Source organism: Cheilinus undulatus, linkage group 7 (genome assembly GCF_018320785.1).
Source record: "Cheilinus undulatus linkage group 7, ASM1832078v1, whole genome shotgun sequence".
Classification (NCBI taxonomy): Eukaryota; Metazoa; Chordata; class Actinopteri; order Labriformes; family Labridae; genus Cheilinus; species Cheilinus undulatus.
In genome coordinates this window covers 41,544,325-41,571,256 of record NC_054871.1, presented here as the reverse complement: position 1 = coordinate 41,571,256, position 26,932 = coordinate 41,544,325, and the positions used below count along the sequence as shown (strand labels likewise).

At 37.8% G+C, this 26,932-nt stretch overlaps 1 protein-coding gene across 2 annotated transcripts in view; it reads right to left on the bottom strand.

Annotated features, from left to right (window-relative positions):
• The window catches only part of gabra5 (gamma-aminobutyric acid type A receptor subunit alpha5), a 74,947-nt gene that overhangs the window by 36,977 nt on the left and 11,038 nt on the right, over positions 1 to 26,932 (bottom strand). For both annotated transcript variants that reach the window (XM_041792094.1, XM_041792092.1), the window contains exons 2-6: positions 20,977 to 21,061; positions 20,645 to 20,769; positions 15,249 to 15,316; positions 13,457 to 13,677; positions 578 to 660 (exon numbers count right to left, since the gene is read on the bottom strand). In XM_041792094.1, coding sequence (XP_041648028.1) covers positions 578 to 660; positions 13,457 to 13,677; positions 15,249 to 15,316; positions 20,645 to 20,769; positions 20,977 to 21,059 — 580 coding nt within the window. In that variant the 5' untranslated portion in view covers positions 21,060 to 21,061. The remainder of the gene's footprint in view (positions 1 to 577; positions 661 to 13,456; positions 13,678 to 15,248; positions 15,317 to 20,644; positions 20,770 to 20,976; positions 21,062 to 26,932) is intronic.

Below are 26,932 nucleotides of genomic sequence, written 5' to 3'. Positions count from 1 at the left end.
TCCCCAGGTCTTTGTGCAGTGCTGCAACTGTGTAACGCCACCTAACTAGCTTACAAGTCATGTGAAAGGCTGGGAACAACCTGCATGGTTTAGCCATTCATGTAAAAGATGCAGGACTTGAATTTTAGAGGTTACCTTGGTGGTAAATGCAGGTTTGGTTTGTGTGCATCAGACTTTTCTCACTCTGTGTGTTTCAAATATTTCCCATTGAACGTAGCCGAGGCGGTGAGGGGTGCAGAGAGCAGCCCTGACATGTTGATTAATGGCTTAATCAGGAGCAATGTGTCACTGTCTACATTGCTATCTCCTGCACCGCCACAACAATAGCTTTAGCACCTGAGGGACACCGCCTGTCAGACACGCCCAGGTACATCGATCCTGCATCCCCCTAAAGGATAAAGGCACAACCGCTAATGCAGCGTCAAAACTAGAGGCTACTTTTCCCCAACTCGTGACCTCAATGTTTAGAGGAATGATTTAAGTGCACATGTATCACCCTACATAGTCCGCTGGACCTTCTCCTGCATTATTTAATGTTGTTCACTGTGTGCGTTTGCCTTCAGGTGTGTTTACTCACAGCTTCCAAATTTAAGGGGACAAGCATGGGCGTCCATTGGGAAATCCTCCAGCTGCATGGGGCATTCTGCTGATATAGTCAGTCTGCAAAGAAGAAGTCATGCATAAAAGTCAGAATAATGAAAATAATCATAATAAACTTGTCCGCACAGCACTTTTTATACAAGATATGCAGCAGAAAGAGCTTCACAATGAGGAAAAACACACAATGCATGCCCTGAAAAAGACAAAAATCAGTTTTTTATGCTTAATAAATGTCAACAAAATTTCTAGCCTGCATGGCAAAGCAACCCTCTATGAATGTTTTGGGTAACACAGAAATTGTCATAGTTTCTAGACAATGAGTCAGTGACTAATAGCTAGTTCACTCTGGGACAAATGAGCTGCAAGTTTACTGTTAGTTAATGGTTTAATAGTAACTCCTCATTAAATAGGTTAAAGTCAGTGGATGGCTGATGGATGGATGGTTTGTTGATCCCATAGGAAATCCAAGTGGGTAATTTGGGTGTCTACTGCCTTCCCTGGATGTGATTGCTCAGAATTCAGAGCCCATCCCTGAATCCCCATTACACATGTTCACCGTGGTAGGCACAGAAAGTACTTTTCTAAATTGGCAGGGCAGGTGGGGCCAAGCCATCGGCTTGAGGCTGTATAGAGTGACTGCATCGTTCTATGGCAGTGGTCCCCAATCTGGGGTCCAGGCACCCCTAGAGGGGGCACCAAAGATCTTAAGGGGGGCCTTGTCTGCTAAGATGTGTCAAAATTAGATGTGCATGTATTGTCTGAAAATCGTGATTAAGACAATGTATGATGGCATATTAGCGCCACTCTAAAAGATTAAAAAATAAAGAGGATTTTTCCTTTATCAAAGAGTCAAAAAATTATGTGACAAAACTCAAAATTTTACGAGTTTAAAAAGTTGTAAATCTTGACATGAACTCAAAAATGTCATATTTTCAAAGTCATTAATTTATGATATTCTAAAATCACAAATTTCGAAAAAAAGCATGATTAAGCTCTCAACTGCAGGACTTGTGCAATGAAAATTACTTCATCCTGTCTGATTTTCTTCCACATAATAATCTATTTCTGATGTTATAATCTCAAAAATTCAAGATATTAGTTCCCAGAAATTGACAAGTTTTTAAACCTTATAAAAGGTTTTTCTGGAAAATTTGCAGCTACTCTAGTTTTTTAGAGTGTCCCTAATACACCAAAGTAATACTGGATAGTTTGTGCATAGATCTTTTAGCAAGAACAAATTAACGTAGGCCTGTTGGGATATGTTGATAAAAACGGTTAAAAGTAAAGTTTTATTTTATCCATCTGGGTCCTGGGGTAGGGGATTAGCTTTCCTTAGGTATGAATAGAGGGGCCCACAGGAAAAAAAAAGGTTAGGAACCACTGCTCTAAGGCATATTCTTGCTCTAGAACCAATGTTCTACAGCAGCCTTTCCCATACTTAAGCATGATGTTGTCCATTTTGAAACCTGATGTGCTCCTTGATACAACCATAATAAAAGAGGCCTTTAAATCTTCACATCATAAACAGAGTTTTCAGAGTCTTTAATGTTACTAGGAAAGTGTTTTTGTAGTCAAAAAGTAAAATTAGTAAGCCACCACTATTGTCTTGGTTTTGATTAGTCATCTGCATGGTCACTTAGATATTTTCTTTTCGTCTCTTAAATGTACTTTGTGACTCCGCCAAGTTTCCCCTAGTAATTTTACATTAACCTTGCAAAGCTTATGGATCGTCCAGATTCCATGTCCATCATCAAGCAGATCCATCTCACAAAGATCTCATCTGAAACGGCTGTGTCAGGTCTGAGAACAGACCAGACCACTCAGCATCATTTGAAGAGAGTGAGGTAGTAGCTAAGGCTGGAGTTTGGTTGTACTGGAAGCTGGTAGCAACAGCTGCTGCTGGTGTAGCGATTAGCTTAGATGTCGCTACACTATAGCAGAGGTTTTATAAGAACTGGGCCACATTTCTTTTGGCAGAAAGTATGTTTTTGCTCTTCACCCCACCTGCTTCAGCATGAGTTTGTGATAATTACAGGCGGGGTTACTTGTACTGCTGGTCGGTATGACTACACCCAGTAGAGCTAATAGCTCAGATGTACCTTCAGCACAGTTTTTATCAGATCTAGACAGCATTTCTTTATTGAATTTGGAGCAGAGAACTACAATGAGAGACTTTCTTGGTGGAGAAGATGTTTTGCTGTCTTGTCCACCAGCAAGTGCCACTGTTTGTTGGACAGCGCCTGTCTGCTGAGCTAGTGTTACCTAACAGAGCTGTGCATGCCTTCTATTTCATTTTGTCTTGTCGCTCTGATTGGCCAGTAGTGACTGTGACAGACAGAACGTTCCTCCAATCACCACCTGAGAAGTCCTACCCTTCCCAAGCAGTTTGTATGGGAGGTTTCCCAGGTGGATGTGAAATATATCCATGCAATGGAAACATGAAACGCTCTATATGGCGTGTTGCTGAAGGTTCTGATAAATTCTCCTATTAGGAACAAAGTGGCATTTGTGAGTATTTAATGGAGGGTCACTGAGTAATTCAACACAAGTTACACCGTGAAACTGTTTCTCTAAATCAGACAAAATAAAGGATAAAAAGGTGACATGTCAGTTAAACATCCTGCTGTTGTTTTGTTAGCTCTGGGAAGGTTTAAAAATATCTAAACATCCTATCAAGTATTTCATAATAATTCAAAAGTGTTTCTAAAATGTAACTGTGTCTACATCAATAGAATTTAGTGTTTTATTGTAATTGGGCTCTCGCGGCTCACCAGCAGGACCTTCAGGGCCCTGGAAAAGACTGCGGCCCACACTTTGGGAAGCAATGCTCTGTAGCTACCAAATTTAGCAGAGGGGGCTTTGTCCATTCTGAAGTTGTCAAACTACATTTGCACATGAAAAAACTGCTTATTAAATTGTTTATAAAAAAAAGTCTATTACTAAGAACATGTGCTGCTCTTTCCCATAGAGTTTTTTTGATGACATCAATAAAACCGATGTTGATTTTTGACACCAGTGTTTCACTTTTTTTATTTGTGAGTCTTGGGGGGGCTCAGCATTTCTTTAACCACCCAAACTCCACCAGATGGCTGACCATCCCAAGCGGTAGCACATGCATTGTTAACACTATCTCAGGAACCGTAATGGAGGGCTCCTGGCAGCTACATCCCTAACAGAGCATTTTTAATCCAGGAACAAAGTGTGGTGTTTTTTCAAAGCTTTGATACCACAAATACACATTGCTAGATCCATGATATAATGACTATTTATTATGTTTTTGTTTTTTTTGTGGTGAAAAGTAGTGTTGCTATAAGTCCTCCATTCTGACACCAGAAGTTAAAGACAACAACTTCCTCTTAGCCTATCAGCCAATCACAATGCTCCACTAACATCCATGCAGCACACATATTCTGATAGTCCTGAAAAAAAAGATGTCAATAAGTTGATTGTGCTTAAAAAAGTTGAGATTCTACAACCATCTTTGCATAAATAAAACAAGCGGACCAAAAAAAAACTTGGGGTCCCAAGGGTTAAGGGGAGGGGCTTAAAGGAAAAAAGGTAAGGATCCACTGCTCTTGAATTAGTTGAAGTAATAACAGGTCTAATGAACCATTGACAGTTTTACTGTACCAGCTGTGTTTACTTAGACTTACACAGCTTAATCTCTGAGACAAGCATATGCTACTGGCAGGATCAACCAGGTAGTCTTCAGGTGGTGGGCAGGTGCTCAACGCCCACACCACTGATCTTCATATTGGGTAGTTCCTCAGTACTGAATCACTACTTAACTCTTTATAGGGCACTCATGGAAATGCTTGGAAATTTAACATTGTAACCCTAGAATATTATTGGTGGACATCTCCTTCCTCTTTTTTTTAAATTTTATTTTATTTTTTTTGTTGTTGCTTTCACATATGTTTTTCATTATTGAGGTTAAAATCCAGGTCAAGGAAGTGCCCATATATGGTTCCTGACTTGTTTATGGTTTGAAAACAATCTAAAAAGTAAATGAATATTAAAGTGTTAATAATGGAAAATAACCACATTAAGTCTCATGAGTATTTACTCACCCTATTATAAACGATTAAATACAAAATACTTTACATTTTATACACAAAATTAAGTGTACATAACGAAAATTCATTATGTACACTTAACATGCTGCTTTTTGATAAAACCTAGAACATGGGGCATTGAACAGGGCCATGTCAGAGTCATCTGAAATGGTCCTACTGTCTTCTAACGGGATCAGGAACATCAGAGTGGGTGAGGTTGTCTTTAAATTCTGACACCTTTGAAGGCAAGACATGACTGGCTTCAGGATACTGTATTTGTAATGGTGGTACCACCATTTTAATCCAACAGGAATCAAAAAAATTAAATAAGTAAGTGAATTTTAGCAATTAAAAGATGCATTTTTGCCATTAAAGTAAAATAGAACTGTTGCTCTGTTGTAAAACTGACTAAAATCACATATATTTTAGTATCTTTAGCACTTACTTTGCATCTATAAATGAATATAAGTAGAATAAAGGCACACAGTGACAATAAAACCGATACACACCACAAAAGTATAATAAAACATTTATAACTGAACAAAAATTACATATATTTTACTATACATACATAAAAATGCTACAGACTTGTAAAAATGTACCACTTGATCTCTCTTTGATTGTTACAAACCTGTGCTAACATCTTACTACACTGCAGAGCACTATTATTATACATTATAGTAAGTTATTTGTCAAGAAAATACCCTTAGTATGGCTGCTGGATGAAATGGCATTATGTATCAATACAGACTACATTTTACACCACTAAACAGGCATATGTCCAAATATGGTTCCTCCTTCTTTCACACTAATCTTGACATTTAGCATGACTATTCACCTTTAAAATGAGTGCATTTCATCAACTTATCATGGTTAGTTAGGACTTTAAGGCCATTTGTGTGGGTGTGACAGAGATGTAAAGCAGCATTTTGCAAGTCCTGGAGGAAACAGGAAATTTGAGATGCTCTGGGCCTCTGCTGATTGGTTGGATGGTGTGATGTCACTTTCTGTGGAGATCACTCACCACTGATCTCCACTGATTGGCTGAGAAAATTCATTCTGGTTCTACTATAACAGAGATTTGAGGGGAGGCCATGAAGGAAATGACCATATATAGTTCCTTGCCCCATAAAGTGTTAATGATTGCCCATTGATTAGTTACACATTTGTGTTCGTTATTGTAAAGTGGAACATCATAGTTTGTAGTTTATTCACTTCATTAATGTCCTAACACCCTGCTTTTACTCTGGATAACTAGTACTTAGTTACTTATTTATAACTTAGTAACCAGGCCAATTGTGGTGTACCTTATTGTGTTACTATTTTTTGGATTAAAGTAGGAGCCCCAATATTTAAATAACGTTCAAAAGAACTGGTAAAACCTCTTCATTTGAAGACAATTTTGCCCCTCACTATCAAATACACAAAAGCATTTCAACAAAACTGGATTAGAGGGTGGAGTCTTAACATCTGATAACTAAATAGTGTTGATAACATCAAATAAAATCCCATGGGAGAGGGGATGGGGTAAGGGAACACTGCTGAACTTTTGGTTATTACCTTTTTTAAAAGAGTACTGATTGCCTTGTTTATTTGCTGTTTTATTTGTCTTTAAATGAGGAAAATCAGTAATAATAATGTTTCATGACTGCTTCCTCAATTAAAAAGATTAAAAAAGAACTAGAGATAAAAACAGGCCAGAGTGTCATAAAAATGTAAGATGGATAGTAAAACCTTATCATTATGAAAAAATACGACTAAAACATTTTTGAAAAGAATCACAAAAGATGAAGAGGACAGCAGGCATCATCATCCTTACCATTTATAGAAATAAACACATCCTCCTTTTGAATTAATGGTTTCATTTGGCTTGTCTTTAATATGTTAACAGCCAATAAGCAATGAGAATCCTTCTGGTTCTTCATAGTGTGTCTCTGAACGTTAACATTAAACAGAATGTAATTTTTCCTCTGCAGCCCAGAGCAGTAATAAACCTCATCACCAGAGGGCCCTATGCTTAAGCCCAGTGAGGGGAATGATGTAACTCTGTGTGCAAAAAACCAGCCAAAAAAAAAAAACTTAAAACACAATGGGGGGATTATTCGGTGGAGTGAGGCTGCCACCTGTCTGTGAATCTAAAATACAGCTTAAAAAAAGCTTTATTTAACACCAAACATGTGAGTTTATCTGGAGGGTACAATGAGGCAAACAGTCTTATGTAATGCTGCCCTCTGCTGGACAGACATGTAATAGCCACACCAGCTGTCAGCAACACTGATGCCAGCAGACAGATTAAAACTATCTGACACAAACAGACAGATATTTAAATATCCTCCTACAATATCACTACATTATACTCCGTAATGCACTGAGGTTCATTAATATTCTGATTTCCTGCTCCATTAAATCTGCTACAATGCAAAGGTAAATTTGTTTATCTCCCATTATATTCATTTTCTTTGGGGAAACTTCACCTGTAAGACTCTATGTCTCCGTGTCTGAGAGACAAATAGTTTATGTGGTTGACCAACGATCAGTCCTGGATGCACCCTGTCTCAACCAATGACAGCTGGGATTGGCTCCAGCCCCCTGCAACCTGAACGGGACAAGCAGTACAGATGGATGGATAAAGCCAAACAGAACCGTTTTTAAGATGCATCACCTATCTATCTATTAAGGAGAATTTATCAGAGAAAACTCAACAGTAAAGGGTTAAAATCCACAGCAGTGTTTGCTTATACATACACAGTGACTTCAATATAAAGCAGTCTAAAAATATCCCTCTATATTAAGACATTTCCATGAATAGAACTATTTTGCATAAGTATTACCCCTCATATAGCGTATTATGCTAATACAATGCATAAATAAAGTCGGCTCTAAATTGAGCAGGGAGAGGGGATTTCAGTATATTAAAGGTCATCTGCTGTGTCATCAGTTTTAGGGGAAGTACTCCCCACATCAACACACACACAGAGCAGGCCTGTGGATGATGAACAGTGAGGAAGAGGAGGAAATAGTGATGAGTCTGGGATTATACTGAAGGTGATATATTACAGAGCATGTTATTATACTGTATGATAATCAGCTCTGCTTACTGGATCGTTCAGCGTGTCCGTATTTGGTTCATATTTTTGGACGGTTGTGCAAAGCTTAACAGATGAATTGAGGCTGCACTGAGAGTGTCCCTCTACTCTTGTCTTAAATTCTTATTTAGAAAATTACCTGTCACAGTTTAAAGCAATATTTCTCAAATGGTGTGATGAGGCACATTGGTGTACCGTGTAGCAAATGTAGGTGTGCTGTGGGAGTATGTACAACCATACGTTATTTTACTATGACTGTACAACCATTTTAGTTGCTGTAACATTTATGAAACAGGCTGTATGGATGTGTATGGATATGGTGTGCTTTGGGCGATATAAGGCTCAAGGTTTTCAGCATCAACACATTTAATTGATAACTGATTTACTAATAAATCAGTCATAACAAAAACCTTAGAAAAGGTGCACCACACTTTGAGCACAAGATATTTCTCCAACAGGACGTTAATGTGTACTGTAGCATATCTTCTCATTACATCATATCTTACCTTATTATATTTCATGTCTTATTATATCTTATTATCATATTGTATCAAATTATATTGTTTTAATTCATTATGTATCCTATCCTGTCCTACTGCATTGCAACAAATCCCACTGTATAAACTCATACTGCACTACATCTCAGAGTACCATATCCTATCCTAATGTATATATATTGTATTCTATACCACCGTATCCTATCAAATCATACCAAAATGTGTGTTATCATATCCTATACTATTGATTCATATCCTTTTGAATTGTAACATCTCATATTGTAGTGGCTTTTATTCCTGACATTACTGTATATATTTGGTACATTATATTATTTATAACGAATGAAACGATGCATCTTTTGAGTAACTGACAGCTGTATATGTGTGTTTAGGCTCTGTTAGAACAAGTGAAGTCTGCCATGAATCAGAAAAATCCATACCCCCAAAATTTGGGGTCCTACAGCCCACAGGCTGGGTTGGCTTTCCTGACCTTCCTTCCTTTCTTTTATTCTGTTTGGCTGGTGCCGGAAGCCACTTTTGGTTCTTTGATTTATTATTGATCGCATTTTTGAGTCAACATTTTCTTCAGTGCAGCTTGGACTTTTTCTTTCAACCGGTCCCTGGGTGGCACCCTTGTAGTTGCTGGTTTCTTTGTGTTTCTGAGTCTTGGTCTGTCATAGGCTGTAGCAGCTGGACTAACTTGATGAAACACTGGTGAAGGGAGATGCTGACTCAATGACCCTGTTTATGTCTGGCTTCTTGCAATCCATCAAGTTTTATGGTTGGCTGGTGGGGTCACTAGAGGCCATGCTGATATAATGTAAGCATTGTCCCTACCTGAAGGTCATGAGTGCTTATGCTTCTCATTAAAGCACAAGTATATTCTGTTTACATTAAAAAGGAGAGCAACAAATCCTTATGGTACATCTATTTTAAAGTTTTAGCAGTAAACGTGCATGATGTCACCTGAGGAGGGTGCAAAAGTTTTTTATAAATCATGCAAAGAGATCATCTATCATGCAGGTTTTGTTTTTAATATAAATGAGTTTTTGTTCCTGATCAATTATAAAAAAAAAAAGTTTGTTGTTATGAAGCTGCACCTTTAAAGGATAATGTGAGGTCATTCAGGTTAATTTAACTTTGTATTTGACATTTATTTGCTGAGCATGACTAATATCCACAGAGGGACTTTACAGTAAACTGCAGCTCTGAATGGCTTTAATTAGAGAAGTCAAATATATGAGCTGCTGGCTCCTCAATAAATCATAATGAGCTATAAGGACAATGGAGACCAGCAGAGAAATTACATCTTAAACAAATGACATAAATTACTGCTGCCGGGGTTTTCTGTTTCATACACGTACATTTAGAGAAAATACATAGAACGATGAGGATAGAAGCTCTGAGTAATATTTTCACAGTACACTTGTCGGATCAATGCTCACTACTGGGAAAAAATAACAATACTGGAGAGTAACGCATGCATGAAATGCTTCTCTAATAACCTTCTTCCCAGAACACAAACACACTAACAGTCCATTAAGGATCCTTTTTCTAATGGCTTGTAGTGTGCAGAGTAAATGTGCTGCAGATTTGTAGCAATTTTAGCAGATCAATATTCTTTTTTTTTATACGAACCCATGTCCATTTCCTCCATCTTCTTCCTCTATTATTTGATTTGGAGTTGGGTTTAATTTTATGATGAAGAGTAGGACATGAGAGGCTTCTATGTAGGAGCTGAAATGACTATAAAATACAGCACTCAAAAACTCACACACCAATCAAAGGAGTTATCATTAAATGGGTTAAGATGCTCTTAATCAAGAACTTGAAGCAGAGCCTCTGCTTGGCATTAAAAGAAGTCAGCTGAGGTAGATCTGGCATCCCATCAGGGCGCGTCCTGGTGGCCTCCCTTTTGAGGTCTTCTGGGCACGTCCAACTAAGGGGAAACCCTGGGGCAGACCTGGAACCTGCCGGAAGGATTAAACATCCTATCTGGCCTGGGGAAAACCTTGGAAACCCCCAGAAAGAGCTGGAAAGTGGGGAGAGAGACGTCTAGGTTGACTTGCTTTGCCTGATGCCGTTGTGACTCGCCTCAGTATAAGTGGTAGAAAATGGATGAATGGATAAAGATGCTCTTAATTGATTTACTTGTTAAGTCTTAAGTGACTTCTAAGTAACATATAATGAAAATGAGATTTTGAACCAAATGATAAACCAGTAGAATGACATTATTAAGCCAATGAACTCTCATTGCTTCCTGTTTATTTCTTATGAGGCAACAGTAGACAGTAGCACACCCAGTCTCTACAGTAGGTGTTATTAGGCTAGACACGCTTTATGTCATATGTGTGGAGATGACTTTAGTATGTGGCCAGAATAGAAGTCACATTAATACAATGATTTGTTTTAACCTTTGATAAACAGATATGGACTAAACTGTTTTTTTAATCATACCCGGCCATGTCAAAATCTGAATTGGACCAAGAATAAAAACTAAGATTGTCAAAATTAATTGCATTAATTGCTGTTAATTAACAGTCATAGTAAGTGCATTCATTTTTTTTAAACTGTATGCTTTATTGCCCCTTTCAACACACTTTGGTTAAGACACATCAGCTCCTCCCTGCAGTCACAGTGATGCAGAATAAGTCCACCACTGCTCTTTAATGTCTTATTTCACTTTTAAAACTTACTAACAGCTCAGTGAACAAGTAAAAATTATCTGCAACATGTGATAATAAATATTTCCTTTATACTGTCCCTTTATTTTATTTTAATCCATAACAAGTTCCTTTTTCCACAGTTGGGCTCATGTTGTACAATAACAGAGAATTATTGGACACATTCTCCAAGGGTAGTTCACAACTGATTTGGATTTTCCAAACTTAGATGAACAAGTTGTTTCAACACAACTCCTTTAAGTCAAATGTATTTATTAACTTCATCTCTTTCCATTTAAGAATGTTCTTTAAAGCTATTTAAATTTATTTATATTAAATTAATTAATTTAATTATATTAACACTAATTCACACTTATTTACACTAATTCCCTCTTAATTATTTACTGTACCCTATCACTGTAAAATCCAGCTCAACACAACATGTTTGAGTACTTTGGTAAAGCTATATGTTCTTCTTCCACCACAATTTTCCCTTATTTCAATCACATTTTTTAATCTTGTGCTATCCTGCCTCTCAAAGCTGGCCAATGTTGGTGTCAATAACTGAAAGGTGCACACTGAACCAGAGAGGCTTCTTCCATCATGTGTAGTTTATCATCCATTAGGTTTTGTAGTTCCTCCCCATGGGTGGGACCTCTAACAGAGTCAGTAACTTCACTCATGGTGCAAAAGTGTCTCATGCCAAAGGAATTATAGGAAAACTCTGCAGATTAAGGAATGATTGTCAAATAATTTGAGTACAATTACAAAGACATTTTAAGTGATTGAGTACTGTTCACCGAAAACTAAAAATGTGATCGATCAACCTCAGAAAAATAAAGCTGTTTGGGATTTTTAAGTTATCACAATCCATTTTGTTAATAACCTGTGTGTCTGTCTTGATCTGCAAACAAATATGTACAGACTTCCCCTGTGTTATGAAGTGACTGTGGAATGCTATTGCATCTCAGGGCCAACAGAGGGCACCAGAGTAATGTGCAAGTGTGGGTGATGATGTGTCAGATCTAAGAAAGCTGGCGCAGGACTGTGACTTTGGTGTTTGTTGCCAGTGATGTTGAGATCATTTGATCTGTGGCATAAATGATGACAGAATACATTGGAAGCTGCTGTCGGAGGACAGACTGACTTTTGAAAAAGCTCCCCCCAGTCTGCTTACGCCATGTAATCGACTAACAGAGACACTGTGGATTTACATGGCACAAGAGAGCTAAGTCAAAGGAACAGAGCAGTGGCGTCGGCGAACAAGGTCAGCGACACATGACAAAAGCCCCAGCTGGACATTAGAAAATGCTACAGATGCAGTGGAGAAAACCACCTGGCCAAAGACTGCAGGTTTGCCACTGAAACATGTCACTTAAACGACTTGGATTGATGCGAAAAAGTGTAAAAAATCAAATCCAAAAAATAATGACAGACTTGATTCAAACAACGTGAGCTCTGTTTTTTTCTTTACATGTGAAAAATTTGGACGGAAAAAATAGACTCAGTGTGCAATAGCCTTAAAAAGGGTGACATGACGAGGTACAGCCTGGATGAGGAGATAGTCATTCCTAGAGAAGAACCAGTAAGAGAAGAGGTAAAAGTAAATGGGAAAAATGTAGCATATGAAGTACAGGCTGTGGATACAATATAATGTCAAGGAGGGCTTTTTACATGTTATTTCGTGATAGCCAAAAGCCCAAGCTTGCTCAGACGATGGTGGCCATAAAGTGCTTTTATAAGGAGCAGCTAACGTAGTAGTGTAATGTTATGAGCAGCTGAGGATCTATACTGGAGACAGGAAACCATGCCCAGAAATAAACACTAAAAGGCTGATACCTTTCAGCTGAATTAAAGCTGTTGACTGCTTATTTAGTATGAATTCTTGACACTGGAACGTGCTATTTTGCTACTCACTGGGTGGAGCTGCAATAACTCCCACCTGCTGTGCAGTCACAGTAATAATAATAATAATAATAATAATAATAATAATAATAACTTTATTTATAAAGCACTTTTAAAAACAAAGGTTTACAAAGTACTTTGACATGGTTAAGAGCAAAACAACATACCCTCTATAGCAGCCGGAAAAAAATCTCATTGTTAAAATTCCCTCTGAAACTTCCACTCAGAATAATATCTTCTGTTTCTCAGTTGAAGCCTGTTTTCCTCTGATGTGGCGATGTAGTTATTGGTGGAGGAGCAGAGGAGGAGGAGGAGGGGGAGCGTCAGAGCCCAGGGTCAAAGCAAACATTACAAGCTCCTCTGACCTCCAGTTTACAGTACGAGGACAACATGGTGACGCATCGATGCACCACTGAGATGTGGAGTAAGAGAGTGTGGGCTCTGTGGGAGCAGCAGGGGTCTTTAAAAGCATCACCAAAGAAGCTCTTCAGGCTGATGGAGGCTTTAGTCATCTCTAATTGGATTACACAACATCTCTAAGGGCCTCTCATCAGCTCTGATGATTCAGTGATTTGTTTGTCAGACTGATTGCAGAAGAAGTGCGTGTCATCCTGTACCTTCAGTTTAAAGTGGGGTTAAAGACAGCGTACCTCATGGTGTACAGCAGAGTCCCGTCATCCTGCAGGCGCAGCAGCTTGTTCGGTGTCGTCATATTGTGAGCGATGGATTTCTTCCCATTGAGGAAGAAAGTGTCCGGGGTCCAGATGTTGCTGGCCAGCAGGTTGTTCAAGGGAAGCATCTCCATCGGGCCTTTGAAGCAGAGTCGTTCATCTTTCCAGCTTTGACGGAAGAACACATCAATAGTGTATTCCTACAGAGAAAATATGGTTAAAAGTTGTATTAAAATCTGTGTAAATGGATTTCAACCTTTTCTGAATGCATCAAAGTTAGGTGTGTATGAAACACCTGCAGTTGAACTTAATGTTCTCTTTGGACCTCATTTACGAGCCATTTTTAGAAATAAATTTATTTTCAAAACCTGCTTATGCAGTTTAAAATAATATTTTACATACAACAACACATTCTTATTTTGAATTTGTTCTTTGGATATTAGAAATGAAATGAAACTCAGGAGAATAATTTCAAAGATTCAATCTCTGATATGTCAGTGCAAAATAGTCAGTTCTGATTTTTTTCTTAATCCTGCAAATGACTGTCATTAAATAGAATACAATGACATATGGCACAGAAATGTATTAAAGCTTTTTAACCCTTGAGAATTTCTTTAATATCCTAGTGCATTCATCCCTAAGGAAAAAAAATATTCACTTCCAAAAAACTGCTGTAAAACTAATATATATTAATATTCTTTTTCAGATACTCTTGGGGTTTTTAACCTTTTAAGGCCAGTGTGTTTACATAACTACAATGTCTTTTCAAGGAATAAAATAATAAATAAATAAAAATAATTTTCCATTAAATAAGTTTCAAGGCATATTTGATTATGTTTATTATTATTAGGACTTGAGATAGGTCAGAGCTTGGCAGCACAAATATTTTGATGCACTGTTTTGTGTGTGTGTGTGTGTGTGTGTGTGTGTGTTGTTTTTTTGCAGTGTCAGATAAAAAAACAATCACACTTCTGTACCTTATGCCATACAATGCCAGCTTTCTAAAATCAGCTGTAAAATATTATATACAAATACGTTTTACACTTTAAACGAGTCAATCTTTTAAAACTTCTTCAGCCTGAAATAAACATATCAAATATAAATTATATTTATGGGATTTTAACCCTTTAAAGGCCAGTATGTTCACACAACTCCCCTGTTTTTAATAGAACAAAATTACTAAATGCTAATAAAACACACACACCCACATCCACACCCACACACACACCCACACACTTTTTGTTATACACACCATAATCCAACATCAGTAGCAGCACACACTCATCATGTCAGCAGCAAGGCACTCTTGTAGACAACAGTAAAAACTGAAATTTTGTGGCATGCTTTTAATGGGAAAAGTAGTGCCATCTGGTGGACAAATATAAAAATCATAAAATGGAAAACTAGTAGTCCAAATTGAAATCTTGACATAAAGCAATACATTAGTTTAAATTAATATATGTAGGGTTAAAAATGGCATGTACAATGGATTTCAATGGGACATTTTTGTTGGTTGGAACAAATGCTGTTTTTTGTAGCTTAGCCATTCTAGGCTTATTTAAAGAACTGACACAACAATTTAAAAAAAAAGAAAAAAGAAAAAAGGAGATCCTCGGGAAAATCTGAGCTATATTCATTCAACACAGTCAAAATAGCTTGAAAAAACTGTGTGGCACAAAAAGTCCCTAGCACATCTTAAGGGTTAAATAACCTTGAAACTTCTAAACCTTTTAACAGAGTTAAATATGACTTAATAGACGAAGCCTCTTACCATTTCAGTGTCAGAAACTGGACCAAAGCTTGTGACAAAGATGTTGGTTTTGATCTCTGTCACCTTTTCTGAAAGAACAGAAAGAATTAAGTGAGCTTCAATGACAGAGTCCATGCATTATAACAGACATTTACTCTTCACATCCAGGCATGCACAGAGATCAGAAATACAAATCAAGTCCCCTGAGTCCAACCTCTCTATTCATTTCTTTGCTTCTTCTGCAAACTCAGAATAAATCTAAGTCACAATCATGATGGATGGAGCAGAAACAAATGAGATTGGACTGATTGTTTTTAGACAGGAAGTGAAGACAGAGGCTCAATGTTTAGTCCTAGTTAACAACAGTAAGAGTCAAATACTGTTGCTTAAGTTTACCTGTTTACTCTCTGAGGTCTGTCATGTTTAATATTTCAAATATCTGTATTAGTTTTTATATTTGCACTGTTTGACGGACAGGGTAAGTGTTTAAAAGGTTTTCAATTATTCCTTACAAACAGAACAAAGATAGATGGAGGAGTCTCTGAGCAAAGGTGGGATTTAGATGGAAAAGTGATTTCTAAAAAAGCAGTTGGAATAAAAATGTGATTTTTCCCTCAGGTGCAGTTGAAAAAAAGACCCAATATTCTGACTTTGGTGACCTCAAGTGGTAAAATCTAAAGAGACATTCAAAGCCCTTGCAATAACATTTGTAATTTAGCTCAGGTTCCTCTGATTTGTCTGGATCATTGCTGAGAAGCTTTCATGTCACCACTCTACCACAAAGCCAAGATCAGCGGAGGGCTGCAGTGATGGCTGTCCTTCTGAAACTTTGCCCTATCTCCACACAGGATCTCTGGAGCTCAGTCAGAGTGACCATCAGGGTCTTGGCCACCTTTCTTGCCAAGGCCTTTCTCCCCTGATTGCTAAGTTTTGGGGTGACCAGCTCTTGGAAGAGTCCTGGTTGTGCCAAACATCATCTATTTGAGAATTATGGAGGCCACTGTGCCCTCGGAAACCTACAGAGGAATGTTTTTGCACCCTTCCCCAGATCTGTGCCTCGCAACAATCCTGTCTCTGAGCTCTGCAGGCAGTACTTTAACCTCATGGCTTGGTGTTTGCTCTGATATGCATTGTTAGCTGTGAGGCCTTTTATAGAGAGGTGTGTGCCTTTCCAAATCAAGTCCAATCAAATTAATTTACCACAGGTGGACTCCAATCAAAATGTAGAAATATCCCAGCAACGATCCAGAGAAATGAGAGAAACCTGAGCCAAAGTGTTGCTGCAAACCGTCTGAATACTTATGTCAATGTGATATTTCAGTTTGGGGTTTTTTTTCTGAAAAATGAAGTGGGTCTGAATCCTTTCTGATTTCCCTTTTCATTCATATAAAATGAGATTTGAAAATCAAAGTTGCATCTTTTTATTGCTGTTAACTGTTTTTTGTTCTTTTTGAACTGATTTTAAGTTGGCATTTATGTGTTTGAAATAAAGATATCAGTCAATCAAAACCATATATGAGGAAAGTTTAAAGAAAATCCCCCAAGGTATGAGCTATTTGAGGTATTGCATTCACAAGCATGGGATGAACATGAGGTCTAAAGATCTTGAACTTTGACCGAGAAAATACAGAATCTAAAAAGTTACGTTTCTAGACAGGGTGGACTTTTGTGCAATTTAAAGAAAATCCCTAAAAGCCTTTATGAGATACCAAAATAATGTGTAAGGGATGAACATGAGACCATAAGACCTTGCCCTTTGACCTTTGATCCCCAAAATCTAATCAGTTCAACCTTGAGTCAGAATGGATATTTGTGCAAAGTCTAAAGAAACTCCCCCTAAGTGTTCTTGAGACAGTGCTCATAAGCAAAGGGGTGAATATGAAGTCTAACTGGATCATGACCTCTGACCTCAAAAGTCAAAGCATTTCCTCTTTTTAAAACAAGCAAATTTGCCTGCTACAGGCAAAATTTTTTGAATTATTACAAGCTCCAATCCTTGTTTCCTTGTTGTTTTTTTTCCTTTTAAAAATTGAAATGTGATGTTTATCTGGACTTGGATGTAAGTTTATGAAGAGTTTTATGAGATGATTTTGGTTAAAAAACTGTACTGCTTAGATTTGATTTATCATAGTGTTCTTGTAAAACCAAGCATGTATTACTCTGCGACACCTTTAAAAGTGCATGCTGCCATCACGTGTATCTGTAGCCGTAGTGGATGGATTAACATAATTTTGAAAAGTCAATAAGGTCAGAGAGTGAGAGGCTTTGCAAAACAACAAAATGTTCATTTGGGTTTGTGGGGCTGTCCCTCTCTGTCTGTTTTTAAATCGATCCCTAAAATGCACTTTTACACTTGGCTGTAGGCCCTGCATGAGGGATGGCTTTTATCTTTTAGTTTCCTAATGGGATTAATGATTTTACTTTTTAAATATGCTGATAATGTTAGATTGCTCTTATTGTTTGATTGTGTAATCTTATTCGTGATTGTTGAGCACTTTGGTAAACATTTTTTGTTTAACATGTGATTTATAGATAAATGTAGATGGATTGGGTACTGACATCAATTTCTAATCCTTAACTAATTTTAGCTGATGATGTGATGATATCATCATGCATCTCTATTTTGTACATTTTTAGGTAGACTTCTTTTTCACTCACGTTTACTCTGATACAGTTAAACAGAATCCATGGAAAATACTGATTTGTGGTCTTTTTTTGGTGTTTTTTCACCAAACATTTTAGTACTAAAATCACACAGAAATAGAACGCTAGCATTGCCTTTTCATTCCCAGTTTGTGTTTCTCTTCATTTCTCCTTTCTTTTGTGAAGTTTTTGAGTTGACTCTGGCCTGTATCTGCTGAGAACAATGAGCGCGGCTGTTTAATGGCAGGAATAATGGTTTTCTCAAGGTCACAGCGGCACAGTGTGTGCCTCAGGGTGTGTTCACGCCGCCATTAAATCATACTTAGAGGGGCTGTAAACAGCTGATCATGTCTCTTTGTCAGAGACCTCGTGAGCAGAGACACATTTGTGCTGTCTGGAACAAGCAGAAGACTGATGCAGCTGTGCAGAGGATTGTTTTCAGTGAGGACTGAAGGGCTGTAATCTGTCACGCTGCGTTGTCGATACAGACTTTTCTTTCATCTTAATCCAAAAGAACGCAGCGCTCTCTATTAGAAGTGTGAGACCCAAACAAAGACTTTTTCATAGATCTGCAAACGTGTGATAGCTTAATGACAAAACCAGCTGAGGTGTTGAGGGTTGTGTTGTTTACTAGGGATGCACATTTCAAGAGGAAAAGCTGAAATTCTCCCTGATGGACCAAGATGTCTTCAGCCCGTTTTCAGACAAAAACAAGACTTTTAAAGATTGTAGCAGATAGCTGCCATGTGAACTGAGCTGCTGAAGCTTGAATCAGGTTGGCTGACCATGTTACCTGCAATTCAGTCTGTCGAGTCGCAAACAGCAGATTCAAGAATGAAAGGCACTTCATGTTTTAACAGCCAGTAAGAACCTCTCAGTCTAGAGGGGAAGTCAGCTGGTAGTGCCAGAGACAGAGCTGCAAACAGTCAGCTGGTTGCACAGTTTTGGACAATTTATTAATCATCAGCATTTTCCCCTGGGGAAACAATGTAGTCTGTAAGAGTAAGCGCTGCTTATTAGAGGTGCTCTCAATTCATCTAAATTATGGAACTGCTCCAAGAATTACCATGATAACGTTTACGTCTTTGAGCTAAATACTTTTGTCTCCATGTTGTCACAAGTATCAAGCAGAGATTCCAAACACAGATATGGATATTATTGATGAGACACTATCTCCACTTTGTAAAGCAAGCAAACTGTTAAATCAGATCAGTAAAAGAAAAGAAAAGGAAATATTCACTCCTGATTCCTTGTCATCTTCCCCTTTCCTTGTTACATCCCAAAAGACTTAACCAATCAGATTGATAGAAATTAAAATCATCAATCTGTACTGTCACCTTTAAGTTACACTTTTATTTTGAAATTCTTCCTGACAGTTTCCACCTATCTGTGCTCCTCAATAAGCTAGCGGTAGCAGCCAAGAAAAAGAGGATGTCCACCCTTCCCTCGGCTTTGTGGACATATTTCAGACAGACACTACTGAAGGGCAAGCCTTTCGCCTTATTTGGGCGACTATGTCTGCACGTTTTATCAACATACAATCTCCATAAGATTATTTACTGACAGAAACTACTCTCCACTCGTTACAGCTGAAGTAGCTCAAGTGTTGTCTGATACAGGCTCTGCTGCAAACAGAGAGGGAAAATCAGCTTTTGTGTCTCCTTTGATACTCTGATTAAAGTCCGCCATCTCACGTTAGATTTATAATAAATATATAAGCTGTCTGAATTCGACGTGGTTCAAGCAGGACAGCTGATCTCTTTATATTATGCTTTATATTATCCACCCTATTTCTCTCTTGTAATGAGGCTGCTCATAACAATAGAGCCACCATTAAAATAAAACTTTGTTCTAACCCCTCTATTTATCAAACTCAAGACTGCAGTAGAATAAAGAATAATGGTAATTCACAACTGTTAAATCATGTACCACAGATTTAAACTCATTTCAATATCATAATCTACAACAGCTAAACAAATAATATGCCACACTTAAAGGTAAAGTATGATAGGTTGAAAAAGACAAAAAACTATTTAAGTGGACAGTGTGTAAATGTGTTCAAGAAAAGAAGACTTGATAATGATTATAAGGAGTTGTAGAAAAGTACGTGTTTAAACTGACATGTTTTAACACAAATGTCAATAACATTGTTGTTCCTAACTGAAAGACAATCAGGGGTCCTCAGTTTTTAGTAATTAAAACATTTACAACATAAAAAGGTTGAGTGGGGAAATACAGGTCTTCTTTTTTTCTTAAAAAGATTTGCTTTTATCAAATACAGAATCTTTTCAGAAATTAAACTGCTAAAACTACCTTTCCCTAACTGCACGAAATCTGTGCATACATACGACCAATATCAATCATCAAAAAATCAAATCAAATTGATATCTGAAAATATCATAACGTAACAGATTTTGTGGGACCTGAAAATATCATATCATTGTCCAAAATACTGAAATCATAATAATGAAACAGGTGATTTACATTTCTAGTAAATTATGATGGGACTTGACATTGACAGGCAAACTGATTTAGCATTTTGTGGCAATTTCAGCTTAAGAAATAATTTCTATATTTAACAATACTACATAGCACAGATAATTTAATTGGACCTTTACTGAGCTCTGTTCAGCAAAATAGATTAATGAATTCAATTATTTCGAAATGAAATAATATTTAATTTTCATTTATTATTCTAAAATAATAAAACTTTGATTTTCATACATCTGGACTATTCAAACATTTAAAAATCATGGCTCATCCCTGCTATTTACCTCCCAGTCCAGGGCGGAGTCTATAGTCGTATCCATCCAGGAGTCCGTCAAGGATCCGTGTGAAGATGGTGATGTTGTCATTCAATTCTGCCTCTTTGGAAGATCCTGTTACTTCCTGGGAGAGGCTGCAGATCAAAGAGATTTTTCAAATCAAACCATCGCTGTGGGGGGGGGGGGGGGGGATCATAAATTCAGACCACATAGTGTAATGAAAATAAATCATCATCTAAAAATGGCCACTGAACAAGTAGGCAATGCCAGAATAAATGTACTGAATCACTCTGAATGTGTCTTTGTGTTGTGATGCAGACCTGCAGGAGTCAGTTCCTCACCTCAGACGGCAGGTGATGCTCACAAGCAGGACACAGACCCACAGACGGTTCATTGCAAAGCTGTAGCACATTCCATCGCCCATTCCTGAGGAAAAAACACACAAATCCTCAGTGTTGAAAATGAATCTACAATAACTCACCATCCTTGTTGACTTCTGCTGAAATGAAGGCTGCAGCAGTAGAATCTAATTTTAGAACTACAGCCCTTATTACAAAGCCTCATGGTTCTAGCAGTGTGGAAGCCAGAAACTGAAGAATTAATATAAAACCATAAAGTTAATGGATCTCAATATGTTTTCTGCAGAAATTTACATGCAGGGTGGGGGATTTTCCTCATACATTTGAATCAATAAGTCTTTATCAGATTCACAACCGTCTCAACGTTTCATCATATGCACCTTTGCTTTTAAATAATGCAAAGTTTCCCTTGAACTTGCAAATGTGCATCATTGATAAGACAGACCCTTCCCCGTTAAGCCCACCATTTCTTCACAAGAGCATTTTCTAAATAAGTGTAAAGGTGTGAAGTGATATGAATCAGAATTCTATTCCTGTTTATTGCCAAGAATATTAACAAATACAAGGAATTCATCTTGGAGATGCAAAAACAACTCACATGGACGTAAAAGGCTGTGAAAAAGCTGTACTCCGACTGTCATGGAGTGTGAACTGAAGCAAATCCATACTCACAACAGGCAACGTGCCAACCTCAACACACTTAATTATGTGCACATTTGAATTATGCATTTATGAAAACTACAGGACAACATCTGTAGCATGTTGTTCAGAGCTGTCTGAGTTGTGTAAAGTTCCTATTGAAAATGCAGATATGTATCCTCCCCTTTCTTTAAAATGTCCCATTTCTCTGCATGAGGCTATTCTGTAAAAGTCTAAGGATGAAAAGAACCTAGAATCAAAACTATTACAAAGGATATTAACACATAAGAGGAAACCATCTTGGTGTTTTGGAGCAAAAACAATCATCACAGAATTTGAAAAAAAGAAGCAAAATGCTATAAAACAGCACAGCAGCACTCTCACTGCCAGTGCACATAAATTGAATGAAATAAAGTATTAAAAGCTAGATAAAATAAAATATAAAAGCACAAAATGTACAAAAAGTGCAATGCAGGAGCTGAGCCCAAATATTACAGACAGTAAATCTTTATTAAATGTACAAATGAGGTGCCAGTTTAGCTCAGTAGAGCAGGCGCTGGTGCACAGAGGCTATAGTCCTTGATATATGGGTTACAGGCTTGAACCCTGATGCTGGCGCTGTCTGGTACATGTCATCCCTCACTTTTCTCCCTGTAACCAAGGCCGTGAATAAGGGGTGATAAAAGGGAAAGCTTTCTGGGGCCTAGCCAAATTAGGGACCCAGGGAGGTCAGCAAAATCATGGTCCACCATAAATTTAAGCTGTGGTAACCTTATTTCATTTTTGACCTGAATAATAACCACTCTTATCAAAGCAACAAAAATGAATTGTATTTATTTCTGCTGTTTTACACATAAAGCCTTCTTCAAAATGTAAACCCCTTTTCTTGAAACAGAATTACCTCTTTATTGGTGATGTGGATTTGCACATTAAACTAAACCATTAAGAATTTCAGACTTCAAAGCTAAGCTATGATGTGGCCAAATGTCACAATGTCAGAAAATATGGCAGAAAAAAGTGAGACAACCTAAAAGGAAAATAATACGATAATTGTGTAAGAGTTGGAGGAGAGTGAGAGAAACCTGGATGCAGACACGGACCTCAACTTTATACCGGAAGTCAGAGAGGTGCCGCCATACCTCATCTTCTCATACTGGAAGTCCCTTGAACTGAATCGTGTGTTGCCGCCTTATTAATGGAGGCAGGACCACCACATAAAGAAACACAAGAAAACTATGAATATGTGATTTTCTGGGCTAAAAAGCATAACTATTACATTAAACTGATATCAGTTAATCAATTTATGATCCATACACACATATCACTGAGCACAGACATTATATGCAACGCCAGACTGGCTGGTCATACATTGATGTAGCCGTCATATTGCAAGAGGCAGGTCTGATATGTAAGGAACTGAATCGTGCGTTGCCTTCATCAATATGGCAGCAACACACGATTCAGTTTAAGTGACTTCCAATATGAGAAGATGAAGTATGGCAGAGCCCGTCTGACTTTCAGTATGAAGTTGAGGTCCATGTCTGAATCCAGGTACTCTTGGGGAAGGTGGCAAAACTTGGTTAAAACCAGCAAAAATTGGCATAATTGGCCAAAAAGTTGCAAAAACTTAGAGGGAAAGTGGCAAAATGGGGGATTAAGAGCTGCTAAAAAAAGACATATCCAGCAAAAATGAAGTAAAATTGGCAAACATGATAAAAGTGGCAAAAAGAAGTGGCAAAAAATGAGCATAAAATGACAAAAAACTGGCATTAAAGGGGGAAATACAGAAAAAAATGGTTAAAAGTGGCAAAAATGGCAGAAAGGGGTTAAAAGAGGCAAAAAAGGTACAGGGCAACAAACAGCAAAAATGGGTTAAAAGTGGATAAAGTAACAACAATTGGCAGATATTAGCCAGGACGCTAGCACCAATGCTACAGATCCAACACGCATGCGTTGAGGTCATCAATGAATCATAAATGGAGCCTGCCCATTCTTCCATTCTTTGGGGTTTTCAGGGGCCCACACATTTCTGTTACCAGCCCTGCGTATATCTCCCATCTTTCTTCAACTGTCCTGTCTCAAAAGTCAAAAACCCCTCAAAATAATCTTTAAAAAGTCTTTTCACTAAAGTTCTGATTGCTACAGCTCAGAGGCAAATCCCATGCCACAACGCTTACTGACCTCAAACACCTAAATATGTTGATGGTTGTATTCTCATCGTCTAATCACTGCAGGAGAACATCTGTAAGACATGCACATTTTATCAGCTGGCTGAATAATGCAGGAAAAAATCTTTCTTAAAGAAACACTTATAAATGTGTTCTGTCTTTGCTGGCTGCTCTCTTTTCTCACTGCCCTCTAATGTGTGAAGTTTCATCTTTGAGGTAACCAAAATAATACATTACAGGATGTCCAGAGTTTTAGACTCAAATAATGCAACTACCTCCCTGCGTCATAGTTGCGTCTAAAGGTTTAATTTGCATAAAATTCAGGACAACATCTAGAATCTGCAGATATTAGCAGATAAAAGGAAAATGCAAAGATTCTCTCTCTTCCATCTGTTGACTTGCAAACGTGTGTCTCAAAGCCCACTATGTTAAAGGTAAGAGCTTCTTGAGCTGAAATGCAAAGGTTTTAGTCATGACGATTTTTTTCAGGTGCTTATATGAGACATCAAAGATAAAAACCCTGAGCTATGAAGCCTCCACATATCTCTGTATCTACAGTTACAGTCTGCCTTGTTCAACACTGCAGGGCAACATTGGTACAAATGTAGATAATCTGGTATCTGAATCACACAATCCAAACTTATCCAGACTTGCAAACTTCTGCTCTTTCTTTGGAGGACTCTCTCCAACACCCACTTACTTCCTGCAAAAGCTTCTTTTAGAGTTTCAAAGGATGAAAGCCAAACTGCGTGCACAAATGCAACAACATGGAAGCAAATCCAGAGTCACAGTGCTCAATGATGCAACCTCGGGAAACAAACGCAGGTCCATTCTGCCTCTCCAACGCGACTCAACATTTGTGCAACCTGCAGATTAGCTCATCTCCGAGTTACACTTTTCTTGTCCTCCTCAGATGGCTGCACTTGCAAACATGTGTCTTTACTTTGTTGAACCATAAACACAACTCTTTTCCCCTCAGTCTGTAGAGGTGGAAAGTGATTCATAAATTCAAAACAGAGCACAGAAGCAAATTTAGTATTACAGTCATCATATGTGCACAGCTTCATTCTGCCTCTGCAGATATAGCTCGGTGGATTCATGCATGCTCCCTCTTCTTTAAATATTCACACTGGCAAACGTGTTTCTGTTTTACCTGTTATGTGACTGCCTAGCACTGGCTGTAGTTCATATATAATGTAAGCATGGCCAAAAGTTGGTTTCCAAGCCCTGATGACGACTTCGATGGTCAAAACATGGAGGCTTTTCAAATGACCCAGCCATTTAATAAAGAATTTCCCTTCTCACTGTTTGTTAGTGATTGGAACGCCTGGTTCCTTTTTTGTGTTTTTTAATTTCCTTTTTTTTCCAAAAGCACCAAAAACATGTTATTTTCAATCTACTCTGAACACAGAGAGCAGCCAGTCATCTCCCTTTCCTCTTTTATATTTTCTCCTGCTGCCAAAGCCTCTTCTGCAAGAGTGATGAGTTACTTGGTATCATTTTGTAGGTAAAAGTAAATGAGGAACTAATTGTCAGTTAGCCATTAGTTAACATGTAGATGGTAACTCCTGGTTGTATACAATAGGTACTTAGAGTCCCTGTAAAGTGATGAAAAAAAAAATCTGTATTTTAGGTTTGTTGCACAACAGGTGACTGTGTTAGGAACCACCAGACCAAATTTCAGTCATGAAAAACACCTCAAAGTTTATAAAATTAAGCTTCAAAATCATGAAAAATGAAGCAGTAATATCTGCTCTAGGATGGTGTGGGTGTGTCTGTTGAAAGTGCCAAGGTCACACCCACTCACAAGAAATACCATCCTCTTAATTTAAAAACAAACGCCACAACCTGAATGGAGGAAACATCTGTCCATTATGATGCAAATGTTACAACTTCTTTTTTAAGTCACCAGATAAACAATCTCCTTCATGCCATTACAGGCAGACAGTTTAAAGCTAAAAAGTCTCATTTTCATTTTCTCATCCCGTATTTAACTCTTCAGGTATTCCTTTTATCTCATTTTCTGAGTTACATGACGTTATGTCTCTCTCCAGTTCATGAGATGTCTTTGTTAAGTTGCTGCTCAAATCCTCAATTTCCTTATGTTGAATGTGTCTATCGTTGGATACTAAACTTCAGCAGACAGGAGAGATTAACTGTTGCTGCTTTGAGAGAGACAAAGCCGCAGCCCACTCCTTTTAATCATCCAGATCTAAACAAGTGAAATATGGATAACAACATACCTTCAGCAGGTAAGATGTTTTTTTCCTGCTGCATCTGGTTCAAGGGGAAAATTAAACAAGCACTCCAGCAATTAGCCTTCCCCCCTGACCTTATGGTGAACTATAGCCCCAGTGCAGCTGCCTGGCACTGTGCCAGAGCGGAGACAAAAGTCTGTTTCTGTCACAAATCTTTCTGTTATGCTTTTGATCACCCATAGACCACTGTGGCTGATAAATTTGGCAAATTTACCTCACAGTGAACAAAATCACAGCATTTAGATTGCAGTTATTTTTCAGTAAAGACAGTGACATCAGCTAACTGCAGACTGTATTTACATAAAATGCTTTGGGGGGGCAATTCACACACCACCCCGCGACGTCATGGGTGCTATATTTGCCTTGCCCAAATTAAACCTAAATACAGACGTGGTGAAAAAATGTATCATGGTCTAAATCCAAAATTCATTCACATGGAGATTTCAGTGTTATCACATGTTTACAGCAACCTCATTCCAACATATCTAGTGTGTTCAGACAGAGGTTTTGGATTTCACTCTACAGGAACTTTAATGATTACTTAATAGTAAGGCTTTCAAGATTAATCTTTAAATCACAACACCATTAAGGTCTTTTTCAACGGTATCAATCTCATTATTAATTGTCTGTTTACTCATTTCAGCATGATGAACTCCAGTACACTTTGACCAACTGCGATTTCAAAAGTTGTAATATAATTAAATAAAATATAATTACAGCTGTCAAGATTAATTGCATTAATTACTGTTAAATAAGGTCCCCATTTAGTGTACCAATTTGTTTTAGTTGCCATTAATCGCGTACTTTTTCCCTTTCAGCAGACTTTGCTTAAGCCCCATCAGCCTCTCTGCAGCTACAGTGTCATTTCACTTT